Source organism: Gregarina niphandrodes, assembly GCF_000223845.1.
Source record: "Gregarina niphandrodes unplaced genomic scaffold scaffold00015, whole genome shotgun sequence".
NCBI classification, from domain to species: domain Eukaryota; phylum Apicomplexa; class Conoidasida; order Eugregarinorida; family Gregarinidae; genus Gregarina; species Gregarina niphandrodes.
The window spans coordinates 39,302-55,589 of NW_011646042.1; the positions used below are offsets into that span (position 1 = coordinate 39,302).

Here is a 16,288-nt window from a genome sequence, read left to right on the forward strand (position 1 = left end):
CCGGGTCTCTCGAGCGGCGTCGTCGATCGCCCGCTCCATTTCGGAACCTTCGCCCGCGGGGGATACTCCCTCCGCGTCGATTACAGGCCCATCCGTGGCCGTTCCATCCGTGGCCGTTCCATCCGTGGCCGTTCCATCCGCGGCCGTTCCATCCGTGGCCGTTCCATCCGTGGCCGTTCCATCCGTGGCCGTTCCATCCGTGGCCGTTCCGTCCGTAGCCGTTCCGTCCGTAGCCATTCCGTCCGTGGTGGGAACCATTGCATCTGTGTCGGGAACGGTAATCATTGCGGGGACGGTGTTGGCAGCGGCTGGAACCATGGAAAAAGGCACAGCACTCGCTTCGGGGAATGGAGAGGACTGAGGCACGGCCGTTGGCGAGCCCTTGTAGGATCGGACGCGTCTTCCTAGCCCGCGTTTGGTGGTGACTGCGGTTCGCGTGAGATCGGGTTCGATCTCGGGCGGCCTTCGGGCCAAGTCTTCGGACTGCATTCGGCTCTCATCGTCTGGTGCCGCCCGCTTCTGCTTCAAAGAGTCAGAAGAAAGCTGCGGATCTGCGAAGTCCGCAACCGGCATGGACCTTTGTCGCTCCGCCGCGGAGTCCGTCGCAGCGTGTACATGCGACAGGATCGGTTGCATCGCAGAGGCCAGCCAACCAGTCACGAACTTAGTGATGGGCGGGCCCTGTGGGAGCCGTCCGCCGAACGGGTGGTCGCCAAAGGTCGACCGACTGGAATGCTCCCCCGACAAGATGTTCTTCCACGCGCCGTCGCTCACTGACCTCTCAGCCAATCCGCCTTCTGCGTCCTGCACCGATTCAGTTGCGGCGTCCTGCATTGGCCCGGCCGCGACTTTCTGCGCGGACATTGTCGATTCATCAGGTCCAGTCTCCGGCACTCCGCCACTCGCCTTTCGTTTGTGCTCGTCCTCCGGTACATTGGTCGGCGACATACTCGTGCCGAGGGCCGGGGGCGTCACATACTCGGCGCTCTGAAACGACTCCTGGCTGGACTCGGTAGATCGTTTGGCCGCCAGCGCTTCCGGCTGCTTCCCCAAAGCCGTGTTCCGCAGCTCGGCCGTGAACGCCAACAGAGGCGCGCTGCTAGTGGAACATTCCGGCGGCGACGCGAAGGCATCGCTCCGTTCTTCCTCCTCATCGGAGCTGATTGTGTCGGCACCCACTTGGTCGGTTCCGTCAATGCGAAGGAATGTCTCGACTTGGCGCGTCAGCCTCGCAGAGATGTGTGATTCAAGGCCTCTGATTAAGGCGTTAACCACCAACCGATCTTTTAGGTCAACGTAGTGTAGAACTATTTGTTCCGCAATCGGAAACTTCTCGCACGGACGTTTGCACAGATATTGTAGCGCTTCATCATACCAGGGCGACGACTGGATCCCGTTAGGACCCAAATCACTATTGTATCGAAGGTCATACAAAAGATGCGACCACAGCCGACATTCTGGGCCCCAGACGTCTGAAGCCACTTGCGACCAATAGTCGAAGACGGCATATACCTCCTCCATCCCCTCACCATGGCGATATGCCCGGTGGGCAAAACTGTCCACAACGTTCTTTTCTAGAGTGCCATTCTCTCGACGCTCCAGAACAGCGGCGTCGCCCAATCCTTCCACGAGTCCGCCAGTGCCGTTTGCGATTATTAAGAGGCCATTCAAGGTACTGTACCAGTCAGGTGAATTAGCGCACATTGCTTGTGCAGTTATAGCACAAAAATACCGTTCCTTTACCTGGCGTCGTAATCCACTGAATACGGTAAGCAAGAAAATTACCTCAAGCCGGGCCGTACTGCCTTGTTTGAGTAATTGTTGTATCTTCTCTACACACCTCTGTTCTAATTTTGTCGACATGGCAGAAGTCTTCATATACTCATTTATCGAAGACGGTACCGGGTGTCGATCGTTCGGGATCACCATGCACACAACACCATTTGCTGTAGATATTTTTTCTATCGTTGGTCTCAGAAACATTGGCAGATTACTCTCGGAACAAAAGTCATCAGGTACTCCGGGGAATGAGTAGTTACCTATCTCATCTAAAGCGAGACATATAGCTCGTTCTAGACCTCGTGCTACCGCCTCGTCTATATCGCCATGAGATGGGCCAATAAACATTGGATTACGAGGTAACGTGTTTTCAATAATGTCGCTGTTAAGGTTAAGTCCCATCTCTAATAATTTTTCGCATACAATCATGTGTCCTGGAAACATCTCTGGCTGTTCAGGTAATAATTTGTATAACAAAGGATGGGAGTACATCTTTGGGTGTAATCTTTCGCACTCTGAATAATATGCAGCAAGATCCCGAAGTCTATTACAAAATCGTGATCCACGATATCCTTTCCCATCCAAGCTTTTCAAATGATCTACAGCTGATATCAATGCAGGCCAATATATACCTCTCAATACCAATGCCCGACAGAACACCTCATCCTGGAAAAACAACTGTTCCAATAAAATCTGCAAAGCCTCTTCATAATCTTGTAACGCACATATCAGACTTCGGACCACTTCATTAAGCCTCCTGAGGTCCACGAACTCAAACTCCTCAACTGAACCATTCGGATTTTGAATTAGAAAATTCCACAAGTCTTCAACCTGAGTTGGACTACAACGAATTGATAACAACTCACAATATCGAACCAGTGCCCACTTAATACTCTTCTCGCTGTCTGGATCACTAGTTTGCCACGACATGAAATCCAAGGTATCAAACGCCTGATGAATTGCGCTGGCAGGATCTGCTTTGAAATAATAACCTAAACTCCTAGTCCAAATATAGGATATAGGTTCTAACCTATCCAGATGTACAGAATCACGATCAATTACTGCAGCGATCCGCAACGCCTGTAACTCAGAAATAAGAGCACGGATCTCTAATGAAGATAAAATCTCATTTGCTGCAACAATATTAACGATGTCTCTGTCCCTAATCATAGGCTTCTTTCCTACCAATTCATTCTCACCTTCTGGCGTATCTTGCTCGCTAAGCAACAGAGGCAAATATGCACATCGAAGACCATTCCGTTGAACGAAATCCTCAATTAGGTAAGAACATTTTGCAATTAAATCTTCAGGAAATGGCCTATGCCACCTCCTTCCAACACACACTTCGTAACAAGCGATGGTTATATAATAATACCTTTCAACAGTCATACAAGCTAATTCAACTTCTAGGCCCCGGATCCTTCTCCAGGACGAGTACATGGATCTTAGTATATTTTTCTCGCTCGCTCCTTTGTCGATCCGTACTTTCTCGCTTAGTCCATTCTCCCCAGTGCGCAGACTAGCGACTAGCTTGTTTTGGATCGCCCATAATGACAAGAAATTCTCATAGTAACTCTCTGTTGGTAGCAAGATGTCCAGGGCATACTACAAGAAAACAAGTGTGGGTATTACATGAGAAATCCACTAATAAAACGCAAATGAGCGATATTCACAAACAAGCAGGCCCACAAGTAAGGTTCACAGCTGGGGCTTACGGATGGGGCCCACCGGTAAATTCCATAAGTGAGCTCTTACTTTGAGCAAATCAATCATTTCTTGCGTGGTCAAGTCCAGTTCCGGACTGCGGGGCTCCGCGGTCATCCGTAGGTTGTAGTCTATCACGCGGTCTAAAATCGCCATTCCCAGTTCACTGTCCACACTCGTGAGTCCGATTCCGATGAGGTAGCGCAGATCGGCCAGCCTGGCGCCTGCGCTGCCCGCCTTGTCGGCAGCCCACTCTTTCCACACGTTTTTCAGCCGGAGATAGTTCGGCAGCTGGTACGTGCCGCTCGTCAGGTCCTTCTCTGACCAGTTGTCTACTAGCTCATGCAGTTCGTTCATATAAAAAACGCCCGGGAGCCAAAATGGGTCGTTGCAAGAAAGTCATCGAACGCATACCCAGACGTGACTTAGCGTCCTTAAGCGCCTGGTCACATGGATCTACCTCATGCACCGGCGGCAGAGCCGGTGCGGGCGTGGAATCCGGACAGTTAGATTCGCATGGATCCTCCTCCTCACAGGTCTCTTCCGTACACTCATGGGGAATATGCTTCGCACTCTCACCCGTCACCGCCGCAAACTCCTTCTCGTGCGCCGCCTGGTGCCCTTCTTCGCAACCCGCTTCCTTCCGCAACCCCGCCATGTTCTTCACCGTCTGGTCCGCAAACACCTGCAAACGATCACCCAAACTCAACTCCCGCGGCACGTCCGCTTGCATGTCCTTGATCATGCTCTCATACGTCGCCGCCTCCGCCAAAATCCCGTCCCGCTGCTCCTCCACACGACCCACCCACCCCTCCGCTGTCGCCGTCCTGTGCGCCTCATCCAACGCGTTCTGCGATATCATCTTGATATTACCCAGAAACTCCTCCATCATCTGCGTCTGCTCCTCCACCGAATCAGCCATCTCCGTCGCCCGCGCACTCAGATGCTCCGCACTCGCCGCCAACTCCTGCGCTGACCGACTCTCCAACTGCGCCCGCTGACTCGCCTTCTCCGCCTGTGCCATTACCGCCTTCGTGCCTCGGCCTGCCGCACTTGCACCCAGCCCCGGCACCCCCGTCTGCGCCCCCTGCGCCAGCTGCTCCAGCCGCGCACCCGCCTCCGCGTTCAACTCGTTCGCCACGTCCGCCTCCGCATTGGCGCGTCCCGAACTGTTCTCCGCGTCCCGCAAAATTCGCACAGACTGCGCCACAAACTCGTCCTTAGCCTGCGCCAAGGCCTTCACCTTGTCACCCAAACTCTCCAGTTTGTCCCCCTCCGCCCGCATCAACTCTATCAACTTCTCCGTCGCGTCCCGCGGGTCCGTCGCCGCACTCCGAATCACCTGAATCGCCGTCTCCAACGTACCCTGTTCGGCCGTGTCGTGGGGCGAAATGTTCGTCATCAGGTCCGCCGGATTGTCCCCACTCGTCACCTGCTTCTCCTCCTCTTGCTCCGCCGCCAGGTCGCCCAACACCTCCGCCGTCTCGCCACCCAACAATTGCGCCTCCTCCGCTTCCACCGCCGACGGCCCAAACTCCGGTTTCTCCGCCGGCTCACCCGAAGTCATCAACTTCTGCTCCTGCTCCAAGTTCTGCGCCTGCTGCAACGCTGTCTTCAACGCTGCCAACGCATCGTCCGTCTCCTGCACCGCCTCCTCGCTACGCTGCGCCTCCGACGCATGCGCCTCCAACGCCGCCGCACGTGCTTCCACGTCCTTCAACTTCGCAATGTTCGCATTCAACCCCTCGATTTGCGCACCCAACGCCAGGTTCTGCTTCAACTCTGGGCTAGCCTGCGCCGCACCCGCCTGTCGCAAAGCCCCCAACATACTGCTCGCCTCGTCCGCAGGGTCCACCGCCGGCGCGCTACTGTGCGCCACCCGCGCCCGCGCCAACGCGTCCTGCACTTTGTTCAACTTGTCCTGCTCCTCCAGTCGCTGCAACTCCTCGTTCGTGTCACTCACCACCTGCTCCATCTGCTCGTACGACAGGTCGCTCGATCGCGCCAACCTCGCACGCGAAATCGCATCCTGCAACTTGTTCACCAACGAGTGCGGGTCGCCCGCCTTCGCACCCGATCCCAACTGCTTCGACCGCGCGATCATGTCCGCGACTTTGTCCGAACCCACCGCCGCACTTGCTGCACCAAGAACGCTGTCTGGAGCCGCAATGGAAGCATCCGGAACGCCCACCACACTTTGCCCATCGAGTCCTACTTGGCCTACAAAACACCTACTCCGTTGCCAACCGCCCCAACCTACCTTGAACCCTAACTCCGAGGAACGCCAATGCCGCGCGAAAAATGCTTCGCATCGACCACACGCGTGTGCGCCTGCCACCCGACTGAGTTTCGGGCAGTAGAACTCGAGTCCTACTCGAGTTCCGCTCCGAATCTCCGCCCAGGGAGTCCGGCCTCGAACCGGCGCAGGGGTCACGCGGCGGCCAAGGGCCAAGGGCCAAGACTTTGGCTCAGGAGCGGCGCATGCGGACTACAGGCAGCAGCGCGGGCAGGTTGTCGACGACCTTGTCGGCGGCGCGGGCAGTGAGCATCCACTGGTTGTAGACGGCGGCGTGGCGCATGCCGGCGGGGCCTTGGGCGGCGGCATCTTCACGCGCGGACTCGGCTCTGCGCAGTCCCACGACGGAGGACAGGTAGTGAATGAGCCATTTGGCGCGGAGCCAGTGCGTAGTGTGGCTGCCGCGAATGATGTCGAAGATGACGGAACTTTCGAGCGAGCCGCCAGACAGCACATGGTCGGTGAACCAGCGCGCCGGCGTCCGCGTGCGGTCGAGCACGTAGTTCTGGATGCCAGGATATTCGCTGCGGTCGCACCAGGCGAGGCACTGGTCGATGATGCCCTGGCGCGTACGTTCGTCGAGGTGTCGCGTGAGGTAGTCGCGCAGACTTTGGTACTCTTCCTGCACGAACGCATGGTTAATGCCGACCGAGGGGTTGTCGCCGAGGCTTTTGTTCAGCCGGATCTGCACGCGGTCGCGCACGTAGGTGCCCTGCGTTTGCCACTGCGAGACGAGCGCCATTTCCTGCGTTTCGGAGAGGCCGAGCGCCTTAGCACATAAAATCTCCCAGGCCAATTCGCGCAACTTGGCCAGCGTCTGGTCAGCGTGCTCGAGCGGGACCTCCTGCACGACGGTCTGACCGTCGCGTAGGTCGCGGAGCGTAACGGTCTTGTACTGACGCAGATTTTTAAGTTTGAGCACGAGCCGGTAATAGGCGACACGGTAGCAGACGTTGGTCGCTACCTCGAGCAGGCGCTGGCGACTGGGGTTATACCAGGCTAGGCCGAGCACGCGCTGCAGTGCGCGCAGCTGGCGGTCGGCCTTGGGGTGATAGCCGGGCGCGAAGAGGTAGTCCACGTTCAGGTTCTCGTCGCCTAGTCGGCTGTCGACCCTGAGTCCGAGGCTTTCGTCACGCAACGCAGCGGCAAAGGCCGCGTCCTGTGGGCCGCGCATGTCCGTGAAGGCGCTGGCCATGTCCGAGATGCTGCGCACAACCAAGTCCTTGCCGCAGAGGATAAGTGCTCCGATGCACTCAGGCTGCAGCGGCGAGGCACTCGACTCCACGAGGACAGAAGCGAGCCAGCACAGCTGCGCGATCGAGCCGTCCGGGTCGCATTCCTGCCGGTTTACGTTGCTCGCGCCGATGGGCAGTACGAGCTCGTCGACCGGCACAGGTCGCAGATCGCGGCTGCGGTGTTTGGCGATGCGGTGTTCGGAAATGCACCGCAGCAGGCAAAAGTAGTACACATCTACACCAAAGACCTTGTCACTCACGCACGGCGCCTCCCGCGCTTCCATAAGGTAGCCGGCGAAGGCGTGGCGCAGGCTCCCGCGCGCCGTACCCTCAGGCCAGAGCTGGCAGACGCGGCGGTAGTAACTGATGCGCGCGCGGAAAGCAAGCAGCAACAGCGGCGGTAGCGGGACGTACTGTGAGTGGCAAAGCTGCAGAAGCTGGACGGTCGTCTCGAGCAGTCGCGAAACGGTCTTGCTCAGCAATTTCGCCTCACTGCTTTCGCCCGCCGCAGCGGAGCCGGAAAGTGCGGCCATAAGCCGCGTGGCGAGCGTCAGATTGAACAGCGGCACGACCGTCTGCTGCCCACTGACGAATCCGTCCGTCTGCACGGCGGGGATGTGCGCATAAATATCTTCGAGACACCGGATCGTGTCGAAGCGGCCCTCGGTGCTCAATGGCTTGCGCTTCACGTCGCTCCAAGCGCGGTAGAGTCGGCCAGCGTGCTCGAGCGGGATGCTGGCGTCGCAGGCGACCTCGAAGAGAAGGTAGCGCGCCCGGACCGCATCCTCAATCCGCGGCAGCGTTTCGGCGCGGAGACGCGCGACGCGGATGGCGCAGTGGTAGGCCACATCCAGTTCGCCGTGCTGCAGCGCGGCGTAGGCATACTCGAGCAATAACCGGGGCCAGCGGGCGCACTCGCAGACCTCCGTCTCCGCACAGTACAGACCGATCAAAAAACCCGCCTCCACCGCGCGCGCGTACTGAGCCCACACACTGCACAACCCCTCCGGCTCGCGCACACATAGCGGCTGGCAAGGCCATTTGCGGTGACGCAGCTGAGCACTCAGCCGCCCAACCGCACCGTGCGACATACCCAATGGACGCAGCCCGTAACTCACCGCCCGCAACGCCGTGCGCTCACTGAACTCCGCCTGTTGCGGCACACCTCGCGAACGGTAGTCGAAAGAGGAGGGCGAGTGCCAACAACGCTCCAGCGCCGCCGCACGCTGATCATCCGCCGCTCGCACCCGCCGCGTCGCCCCGCTCCCACAGGCCAGCAACACGCGCGGAAATACGTGCTCCGGCAACTTCACCTCCAACTCCGCCGCTGCGTCCGCTGCCGCCCGCAACAACCTCGAGGCGCGCTGCACCACCGAGTCCAACACACCTTCGCCCACCTGCCGCAAGCACGTACCCAGAAACCGGTAGGTCGGCGCCTCCTCGCCCAGGTCAAAGCGCAGTCCCGCGCGCAGGCAGGTCGCCAGCAACGTCGCCGGCAACCGCGCGATCTCACTAACCTTCTTCACGTTGTCCAACACCTCCGTCGCCGACGGCAGCGCCAGCAACGGACTGCTCGCCGTCACCGTCAGCAACGCCGTGAAGTCCGGTGTCACGTTCTGCTCCCACCAAGCCGCGCTCTGTGCCGCCACGTTCTGCCGAAAACTCTGAAACCAGCGCGCCATCTCGTCCATAACCGCAGTCGAACTGGCAAAGAAATGCCGCACCACCTGCGCAGGGTCGAATCGCGGGTCGTACGGTCGCGGCAAAGCGACCTGCGGCGCCTGCTGCTGCGACAGCTTCCGCGCCCGCTGCAGCCGTAGCCCCTGCTGCACGTGCCGCTTCAACGCCTTGGTCACGAGCTCGCGCATCGCCAACGCCTGCAGGTGCGCATGGAACACATTCAGCGGGTTCAGCAACACGTACTGACACACGTCGCGCGTGCCCAGTCCGTAACTCTTCACCCATTTGCGGAACTCGTAACCCGTAATGCAGTTCCCGTGCCAAAACTCCAACAGCCCCGTGCGCAGCGACATTAACAACGTCGCGCCCGCCCCGCTCCAGGCCGCCGCGTCGTGACTCAGCGCCCAAGAGGCGAAGGTGGGGAAGTTCATCCCGCTGCTGTACCCCACGTCGCTCCCCTGCTCGCCCCGCAGCACCAGCACGTCCAACGGACACCGCCGCAGCAACATGTCCGGAATGGTGATGAGTCGCGGCCCCTCCGCGCTCACCTGCTGCAGATTGATGCAGTGCCGAGACAGGTTCGACGCCTGCGTCTGCTGCACCTGACTGCCCGCAATCGAGTTGGGCAACATCATCATCGTCGGCGAAAAAGCCAGTGGAGGCAGCAACTCCGCCAAATTGCGGAAGTGCAACAATCCCAGCTCGCCCTCGAGGATGGTCCAGTACAAAATGCACTCCACCGAGGTGACCACGTTCGTCTTCGAAGCCCAAAGCAAGTTCCTCAAATCCGACAACCCCACAGGCAACTCACTCAGATTCAGCCGGCGGTACCACTCCACCAACCAGCCGCCGAACAACGGATCATGCATATAAAGGCTGGAGATTCCATTCTGGAACCAGTGCAAAACTCTGGAGGAATCAAACCCTTCGTATCCCGGGTGCTGGCACAATGTCGCCACCGCCCGGTTATAGTCATCTGTATTATGCAATATGTCAGCCGGCTTCCTCTTCAACGGCCTGTTACCCGGCAATAAGAGGGGTTCATAAAACGCACTCACTGGTCCCCAGTCGACAAAGCCGCAGTATCCCGGCCATACCGAAATAACGGGATCGTCCTCCGCATACCTCATGACAGCAGCCGCCAACCACTCGGCACCCCGAACCCAGTTTTTGTAGGTCTTATATGCCGATCTGTAATCCACCGCCAGGTTCCCAGATTCCTTCCGGTCTCGCGTTGTAGCAGTACCTCCTGCTACAAAAGTCATAACAATGCTGTCCTTCACAAATAGGCGGTCAGCTGAAAACAACGGAGCATGAAACTCGAACACTCCCTTGTGTCTCTCTGGGTCCAATTCCACAAAACCCGCCAGCAAAGCTGCGGTAGAGCACTCAGCGACCATGTAATGGAGTAGTTCAGATGTAATTGACTGCGCGCAGTGGTGAAAATTTCGGATCTCTCTGCAAGGGGCACATAATGACCCCTCCCAATAATTCAGTACCTCTGTAGCAATATTTCCCGTTCCATACTGTCTGGGTACCGCTGGTAGCCTCTCAAAGCCCAAAACAACCTCTGAAGCCTTCCAGCGTGTCGCTTAAAATATAGGGCTCTCTTACCAGTTTATGCTCAGGTTAGCGTCTTGACCAGTGTCCAGAGCCGCCTTCAATTCAGTGACAGCAGCCTCTTTGATGACTCCGACATCACTTGACGAGCTTTCATGAATATAATCCGTTTCCCAACTGTTCTGAAAGCGAGGCTGATAAGTGCCCTGTTCAATTCCATATAGGCCACTATGAAGATGCGGACGCTTCTTAATCGGGGTGATAAACTCAATGCTCCGGAACGGCAATTCCCAAATATCGCTGTTCACCTGGTTCATGCATAGCGCACACGTGTGTGCACTAAGAAAATGCTTGCTGGTACTTGACCAGGTTGGAGGGCCCTTTTCATTTTCTGGCTCTGGCAAAATGCTCTGGTGATTGCGTGGTGTACAAAAGGAAGAGGGCTCGATGATAGAGCGAATTTGATTGATGAAAAATGGCAGAAAATGATCGGCGGTCCTGGGGCGCAGTTGAATGCTTATTCTGCCCGTTTGATGGAGCCAAATACGATGAAGCAGCTACCACGTGTAAAATATGTGGGAACATACGAGCTATGGTGAGTGCGCCGGTTAAGCAGGTTGATTTCATTAAAGGTAGTAACCAAACTCGGAAGCAATGAAAAGAGTGATGATATTGTAACACTGCCGGGATGTATTGCAGTGCCTGCATGGTCTAGTAATTCATTTGTGCTGGAGAAGTCATCTTCTGGCAACCGATATAAGGTTAACGTTTGGAGGAAAGTATTGTACGCGAAGCAACCGTTCCCAGACGACTATACAGACACCAAACGATTCCTGGACTGTCTTGTTCAGAATGGTATGTATACCCTATGATCCCTCCCTACGCTGCATGGACTACTCTCTGGACTTGTTGCGATCGGTTTACGGCCTGTGATATGTTTCGTCTTTTAGCTAAACCACCACGTTATGGATACTGGTACCTGGTCTCTTTAACTGGACGAATAGTGCAGCCTATATGCATTGTGGTTATCCATATAGCGATTTGGCGGGGCGTCGACCGACAGCCTTCGATGATTAGTGCAGCCACGTTAACATTTATAGACTTTGCTTTGATCTCTTTATACTGGCTGGGTACTTGGTGGACCAAGAAACCTGTGGATTTGATGGACCAACACCCTTCCACTGACGGAAGCATGACGGCTTTCAAAAGGATAACAGTCATTATCGGCTGTCTCAAAGTGCTCTCTCCGTTACTGCAGACATTAACTCAAAGCTTCAGTCATGACACGGTTATATGCCTAACAGTTGGTAATGCATCCTGACCAGACCCCCTTCTTTCTGCCCTCGCAGAATTGTCCTATTTATCCAAATCCGTGCATATTTCTCTTCAGTGCTATTTTTGATTCACCTGGTGTCATTTGACCATCAGAGAGTGTTCCTACCGGTGCCCTACAATGGGGGCGCTGTGGCATTGAATGCCTCTATCGTCGGAACAACACTGCTCGTGTCAAGACTGCGGGACGCTGACCAAGTGTTCGCCGTTCTATTGTTTGGCGTCTTGTAATGCACACTTTCCTTTCCCTTAGCGGGTTCCACCGCAGATATTTCCTTTGTCGTAGTGCACTGATTTTAACCCTACCGTTACGGAGATCTGTCTATGTAAGAATGCCAACATCCCACAGTTCTCTTTTAGCTCTGGAAGCCGTGGGTCCACGACGTCGGACTGACTGGCTTCTTGACCAGCGTGTCTCTGGTTTTGGTTCACTGGTTCGTAGACAATACAGTGCTAATGATTACATATATTGCGACGTAAGACCACACCTACGCACCACCACACCTACCGTACCACCACACCTACCGTACTACCACACCTACCGTACCACCACGTCCACCGTACCACCACACCTGCCATGCCATTGTGTCCGTAATGTGGACATTGACGGCTCCCTATCATTATCCCCCGTCGTGGCCGTACGTCGTTACGTCATGCGGACCCAGGCCAACCACTGTGGATAAAGTTCATCTATCAGAGTGGGCTAGGACGTTTGCGTTTCAGGTTAATGGTGTTGCTGTTTATGGGACCTGCCCTGTACCTTCTCAATGTCAAGTACAAGAGCAACCTCAGCGGGCCTTGGGACGTCCCCGTGATCGTGCTACCCGACTAAATGGACTAGCGCCATCCCAGCTCTAAGTGTCGGACACTTTTTCAATAAATGACTCATTGACGCCCACTAGAGATCGATCGACTGACAGTGTTGACCTACCACACAAGGATGACCCACACTGAAGGTCCTCACCACTAAAGGTCCTCACCGCTGAAGGTCGTGCCGCCGCACACCCGTCCCATCTTCATCGCCACAGGCGAACCCAGCGTCAGCGTGGATAAGGCTTGCCGCCGTAGTCGCTGGTCCGACGTGGGCGCCGGTCTTCCGGATACCGCCCGCCCCCTGCTCGGTCACCAGCGGGTCGGCCCGATTCCCTGTCGGCCTCCGCTCGGTAGCCGTCCTCTCGGTTTCGGCCGCGGTCGCGCCAGCGGTCTTCTCTGCCGCGATCTGGGTCGTCCCGTTGCGACGTTTCGTTTCGCCAAGTCCGCGACCGGTTGGGGTCTTGATCATAGCGAGACTGGTAAGCAGAACGACTGCCGTTGCCGTAAGGGTTTGTTTGGTAGCCAGAGCGTCTGTCCCGATAACTCGGGTCATCTCGGTAACTCCCATCGCTATTTCGGTAGCCTCCATCTCGGTACCCTTCGTCCCGGTAGCCTCCACCGCCGTTCCTGTAACCACCATTTCTGCTGCCATTGCCATCTCGGTAACCACCATTGCCATCCCGGTAGCCGCCTCGGCTTCCGTCTTGGTAGTTGTTTCGGCTGCCATCTCGGTAGCTGCCGCCACCTTCTCGGTAGCCGCCGCCATCTTTTCGGTAGTCCTCGTCGCGGTGCCCCTCGTCTCGTCGATCGCGACTGTCGGTGTCGCGGTGGCGACTGTCGGCGGCGCGGTAGCGGCTGTCGGGGTCGCGGTAGCGACTGTCCTCCTCTCGGTAGCGGCCTGCGCCGCGGTAGTCGCCTTTGGGGTTATAGCCTCGGCCGTACCGCGGACGGTAGTTGCGGTCGCCCGGGGCAAGTCGGTGGTCCGTGCCACCATCATGACTGTTCCGACGTGGTAGGCCACCGCGGTCGTAGCTGCCTCTACGGCGGTCGTATATGACGCGGCGGCCACCATGGTCGGCCGAGGCGCGACGTCTCCGCTTTTCGACGTCTTCATCCGTGTCACGACGTCTCTTCTTCCGGTTCTTCCGACGCCGGCGTCGCTGCTGCAACTCTACCTGAGACAACGGCGGCGGCGCAGTCAGACGCTCGTCCGTAACCTGCGGCGAGCTCTCCACAGCGTCCCCTCCTGTCCCTCCATCATCCGAGCCCGACGGCTTCGATACGGCACTGGATTGCTGCTTCGTTTCGATGTCCCCCTGCATTATTTCAGCCGCGTCTGACTCCGGATCCGCCCCAGCCTCCGGAGCCGCCGCCGGTCGCTTCTGCTCCCACCAACCTTGGCAAAACTCTTGCCAGATATCTCCTAGGACCTCCGCCATGGACTCACTGTCCAACATTGCATTGCACTTGCCCCACACCTGCTTTTCCCGACACAACAGACAGTACCGAGGGCGCCTGTTCGTTCGAACCTTCGTCTTGTCGATCTGTCTGTCAGCAGCTACAGCCGAGTTGCTCGCCGTCCGCGACGAATGGGTAGCCGTAACCAACCCCTCCTCACCCCCACTTGCCTCCTCTGAGTAATAGTCTAAATTCGTATCCTGTTTGCTAACTACTTCGCCACTGCGTTTTTTCGGCTCGGACAGCCGCTCATTAACACCACCCACAGCGTCAGACTGTGGAAGGCTTCCCTCATTCTTGCCTTCGCCGGACCTATCTTGTACCGACTCATTCTTATCAACCTCCTGCTTCACCTCCGACGTGTCTTTCTTCGCTTCCTCATTACCCTCCACGGACACACCCCGACAGTCTCTACTATGGGACCCTCCTGGCGCAGAGTCCCTAGGCACAGAGCCCCTAGACTCAGAGCCCCTAGACTCAGAGCCCCTAGACTCAGAGCCCCTAGACTCAGAGCCCCTAGAGCCCCTAGATCCAGGGTCATTGGGTCGAGTGGTCTCTCCTTGCTGTCTGCTTCGAACACTCTCACCGGGACTCTTCGGAGACCGTGGACCCGAAGGCGAGGATCCCCTTTGATTCATTGTCTCCTCAGCACGAGAGCCTTCCTTTGGCTCGCCCGTACGAGAGCCTTCCTTTGGCTCGCCCGTACGAGAGCCTTCCTTTGGCTCGCCCGTACGAGAGCCTTCGTTTGGCTCGCCCGTACGAGAGCCTTCCTTTGGCCGACCTCCTCCAGTACGATTATGACCAGGAGGTGCCTCCTTAGGGAAACCGTCGTTATGGGGGTGGTGTTCAAGGGGATCGTCCTCTTTACTACTATCTATATCTCGTTGGGAATGATCATCTTCTTGGGAATGGTTATCTTCTTGACTATCTTGGTTATCCTGCTGAGAACGGCGTTGGGAGTCGACAGACTCTATCAATTCTGTAAGCCCAATTTCCTTTTCCAGGGGTAAATGGAGTAGGTTGATGTCGCTCAGCTGACAGGCTCTGTCAGCCAAGTTCTGTTGAATGTAGGATTTGACTTCTTGGAGCTTCTTGTCGGTCGCAAACTCCACGACAAAGTCGTCGTCGTCAAGCAGCGCACTTATCCGCTCATCGTCATCCCAGGTGGGATTGTCCCAGGGTTTTTTTCCTACCAGATAAGACTTGAAGTGCCTCTTGACCAACTCGGCAAACTCCGGTAACCACATCTGGAACTTTCGGGCCAATTTTCTCTCGGCGACTTCGATGGAATCTAGCACCGCTACCTTCGCCCCTTCGGTCCCTATTACTCTCTCCCATTTTGGGTCTTTGAAATACACTCCCAAAATCTCGTCCACCGTGTGCACTGGTTGAATATCGATTTTCTCCAACTCGGCCCGAAAGTCATCCAAACCCCCTGCCTCGTAACTCCGACCCCGCAAGATCAGTTTACGTGCTACTTCATACATCTCTTGTCGATCCTCGTCTGCGATTGCCAGGAACTTCGCGTCCAACTTCAACATCTTCTCCACCTAAAATACACTCTTGTGCAACACTCTTGTGTGTGTGCAGCAACATGCCGAACCCACACGTGTGCGCCAATTCGGACAAAAATCAAATCTACGCCCGTTGTAGGTGCCTTCCCTACAGATACGGTATCCCCTACACATACGGTAACCTGGGAGGTTACAAAATGATGAACCAGGTTAGTGATGATTACTTGATCGTACGGCATTGTAGGTGTAACATCGTTCTCCTTGATTGAGTTAATAGCTATAGAAATGCATGCATCTCTGCTCAGTTTATGGATCTTCGATGCATCGGGTTCGGAGTCATCCGGTTTTTGATCGTCCACCTTGAGGCCTTCAGCCTTTTTTTCCGATTCCCATCTCAGTACTTCAGGCGGCTTTTCTATTGAAGTCCTTTTCGTCTTAAGGTGCGCGTAGTAGATCAGACCAGTGGTGGTCTTTATACAGAACCAACCCGTGTCGCCGCATTGCTTTCGACCCACTGGGGTTCCAAATATCATTGAGAAAATAAATGACCCGAATCGACCACGGTCGATGCTATAATTGGTGAGCTCAACATCACGGTTCGATAATAGTTCTTTCTAGTCACAAACTGGGCCACAGGTCATCAGAGTGTCCTGATCCATTCCAGACAATGTGGTAAGCCGTGTACTCCGCTTGCACCCGGCCGGTCTTTGAACTGGTTATTGAGCGGGTTAGTGAGCTAGTGATCGAACTATTGGATTCATACCTGGATTGGGGCCAACTGTCCCATGTCGAGGACACTACACCAGGCACATCTCGAGGACAGTACATCCCTGAAGCAGTGCGACATCGCAACAGTTGCCTCTGCGGCGTTTCTCTCCCTTGATGACTGCCGACGAGGATCAATGACTGCCCCCCCC

The 16,288-nt window shown here is 56.3% G+C and overlaps 5 protein-coding genes across 5 annotated transcripts; 1 reads left to right on the top strand and 4 right to left on the bottom strand.

The window, feature by feature from the left end:
* Positions 1 to 814: 814 nt before the first annotated feature.
* GNI_081350 (hypothetical protein) lies at positions 815 to 5,795 on the bottom strand (the record flags this gene model as incomplete). Its single annotated transcript, XM_011135717.1, has 6 exons — positions 815 to 852; positions 951 to 2,776; positions 2,810 to 3,384; positions 3,535 to 3,818; positions 3,898 to 5,703; positions 5,744 to 5,795. The coding sequence occupies 6 exons, from the start codon at positions 5,793 to 5,795 to the stop codon at positions 815 to 817; spliced, it is 4,581 nt and encodes a 1,526-aa protein (XP_011134019.1).
* Positions 5,796 to 5,951: 156 nt separating this feature from the next.
* On the bottom strand, positions 5,952 to 10,094 carry GNI_081360 (hypothetical protein; the record flags this gene model as incomplete). The annotated part of the gene is made up of 1 exon (XM_011135718.1): positions 5,952 to 10,094. The coding sequence occupies one exon, from the start codon at positions 10,092 to 10,094 to the stop codon at positions 5,952 to 5,954; it is 4,143 nt and encodes a 1,380-aa protein (XP_011134020.1).
* A 210-nt stretch (positions 10,095 to 10,304) lies between these two features.
* Positions 10,305 to 10,571, bottom strand: GNI_081370 (hypothetical protein; the record flags this gene model as incomplete). The annotated part of the gene is made up of 1 exon (XM_011135719.1): positions 10,305 to 10,571. One exon carries the CDS (start codon positions 10,569 to 10,571, stop codon positions 10,305 to 10,307), a length of 267 nt encoding a protein of 88 aa, XP_011134021.1.
* A 158-nt stretch (positions 10,572 to 10,729) lies between these two features.
* On the top strand, positions 10,730 to 11,575 carry GNI_081380 (phosphatidylinositol N-acetylglucosaminyltransferase; the record flags this gene model as incomplete). The annotated part of the gene is made up of 3 exons (XM_011135720.1): positions 10,730 to 10,889; positions 10,954 to 11,109; positions 11,205 to 11,575. 3 exons carry the CDS (start codon positions 10,730 to 10,732, stop codon positions 11,573 to 11,575), a joined length of 687 nt encoding a protein of 228 aa, XP_011134022.1.
* Positions 11,576 to 12,626: 1,051 nt separating this feature from the next.
* Positions 12,627 to 15,904, bottom strand: GNI_081390 (hypothetical protein; the record flags this gene model as incomplete). The annotated part of the gene is made up of 3 exons (XM_011135721.1): positions 12,627 to 15,292; positions 15,329 to 15,407; positions 15,596 to 15,904. The coding sequence occupies 3 exons, from the start codon at positions 15,902 to 15,904 to the stop codon at positions 12,627 to 12,629; spliced, it is 3,054 nt and encodes a 1,017-aa protein (XP_011134023.1).
* Between the last annotated feature and the right edge of the window lie 384 nt (positions 15,905 to 16,288).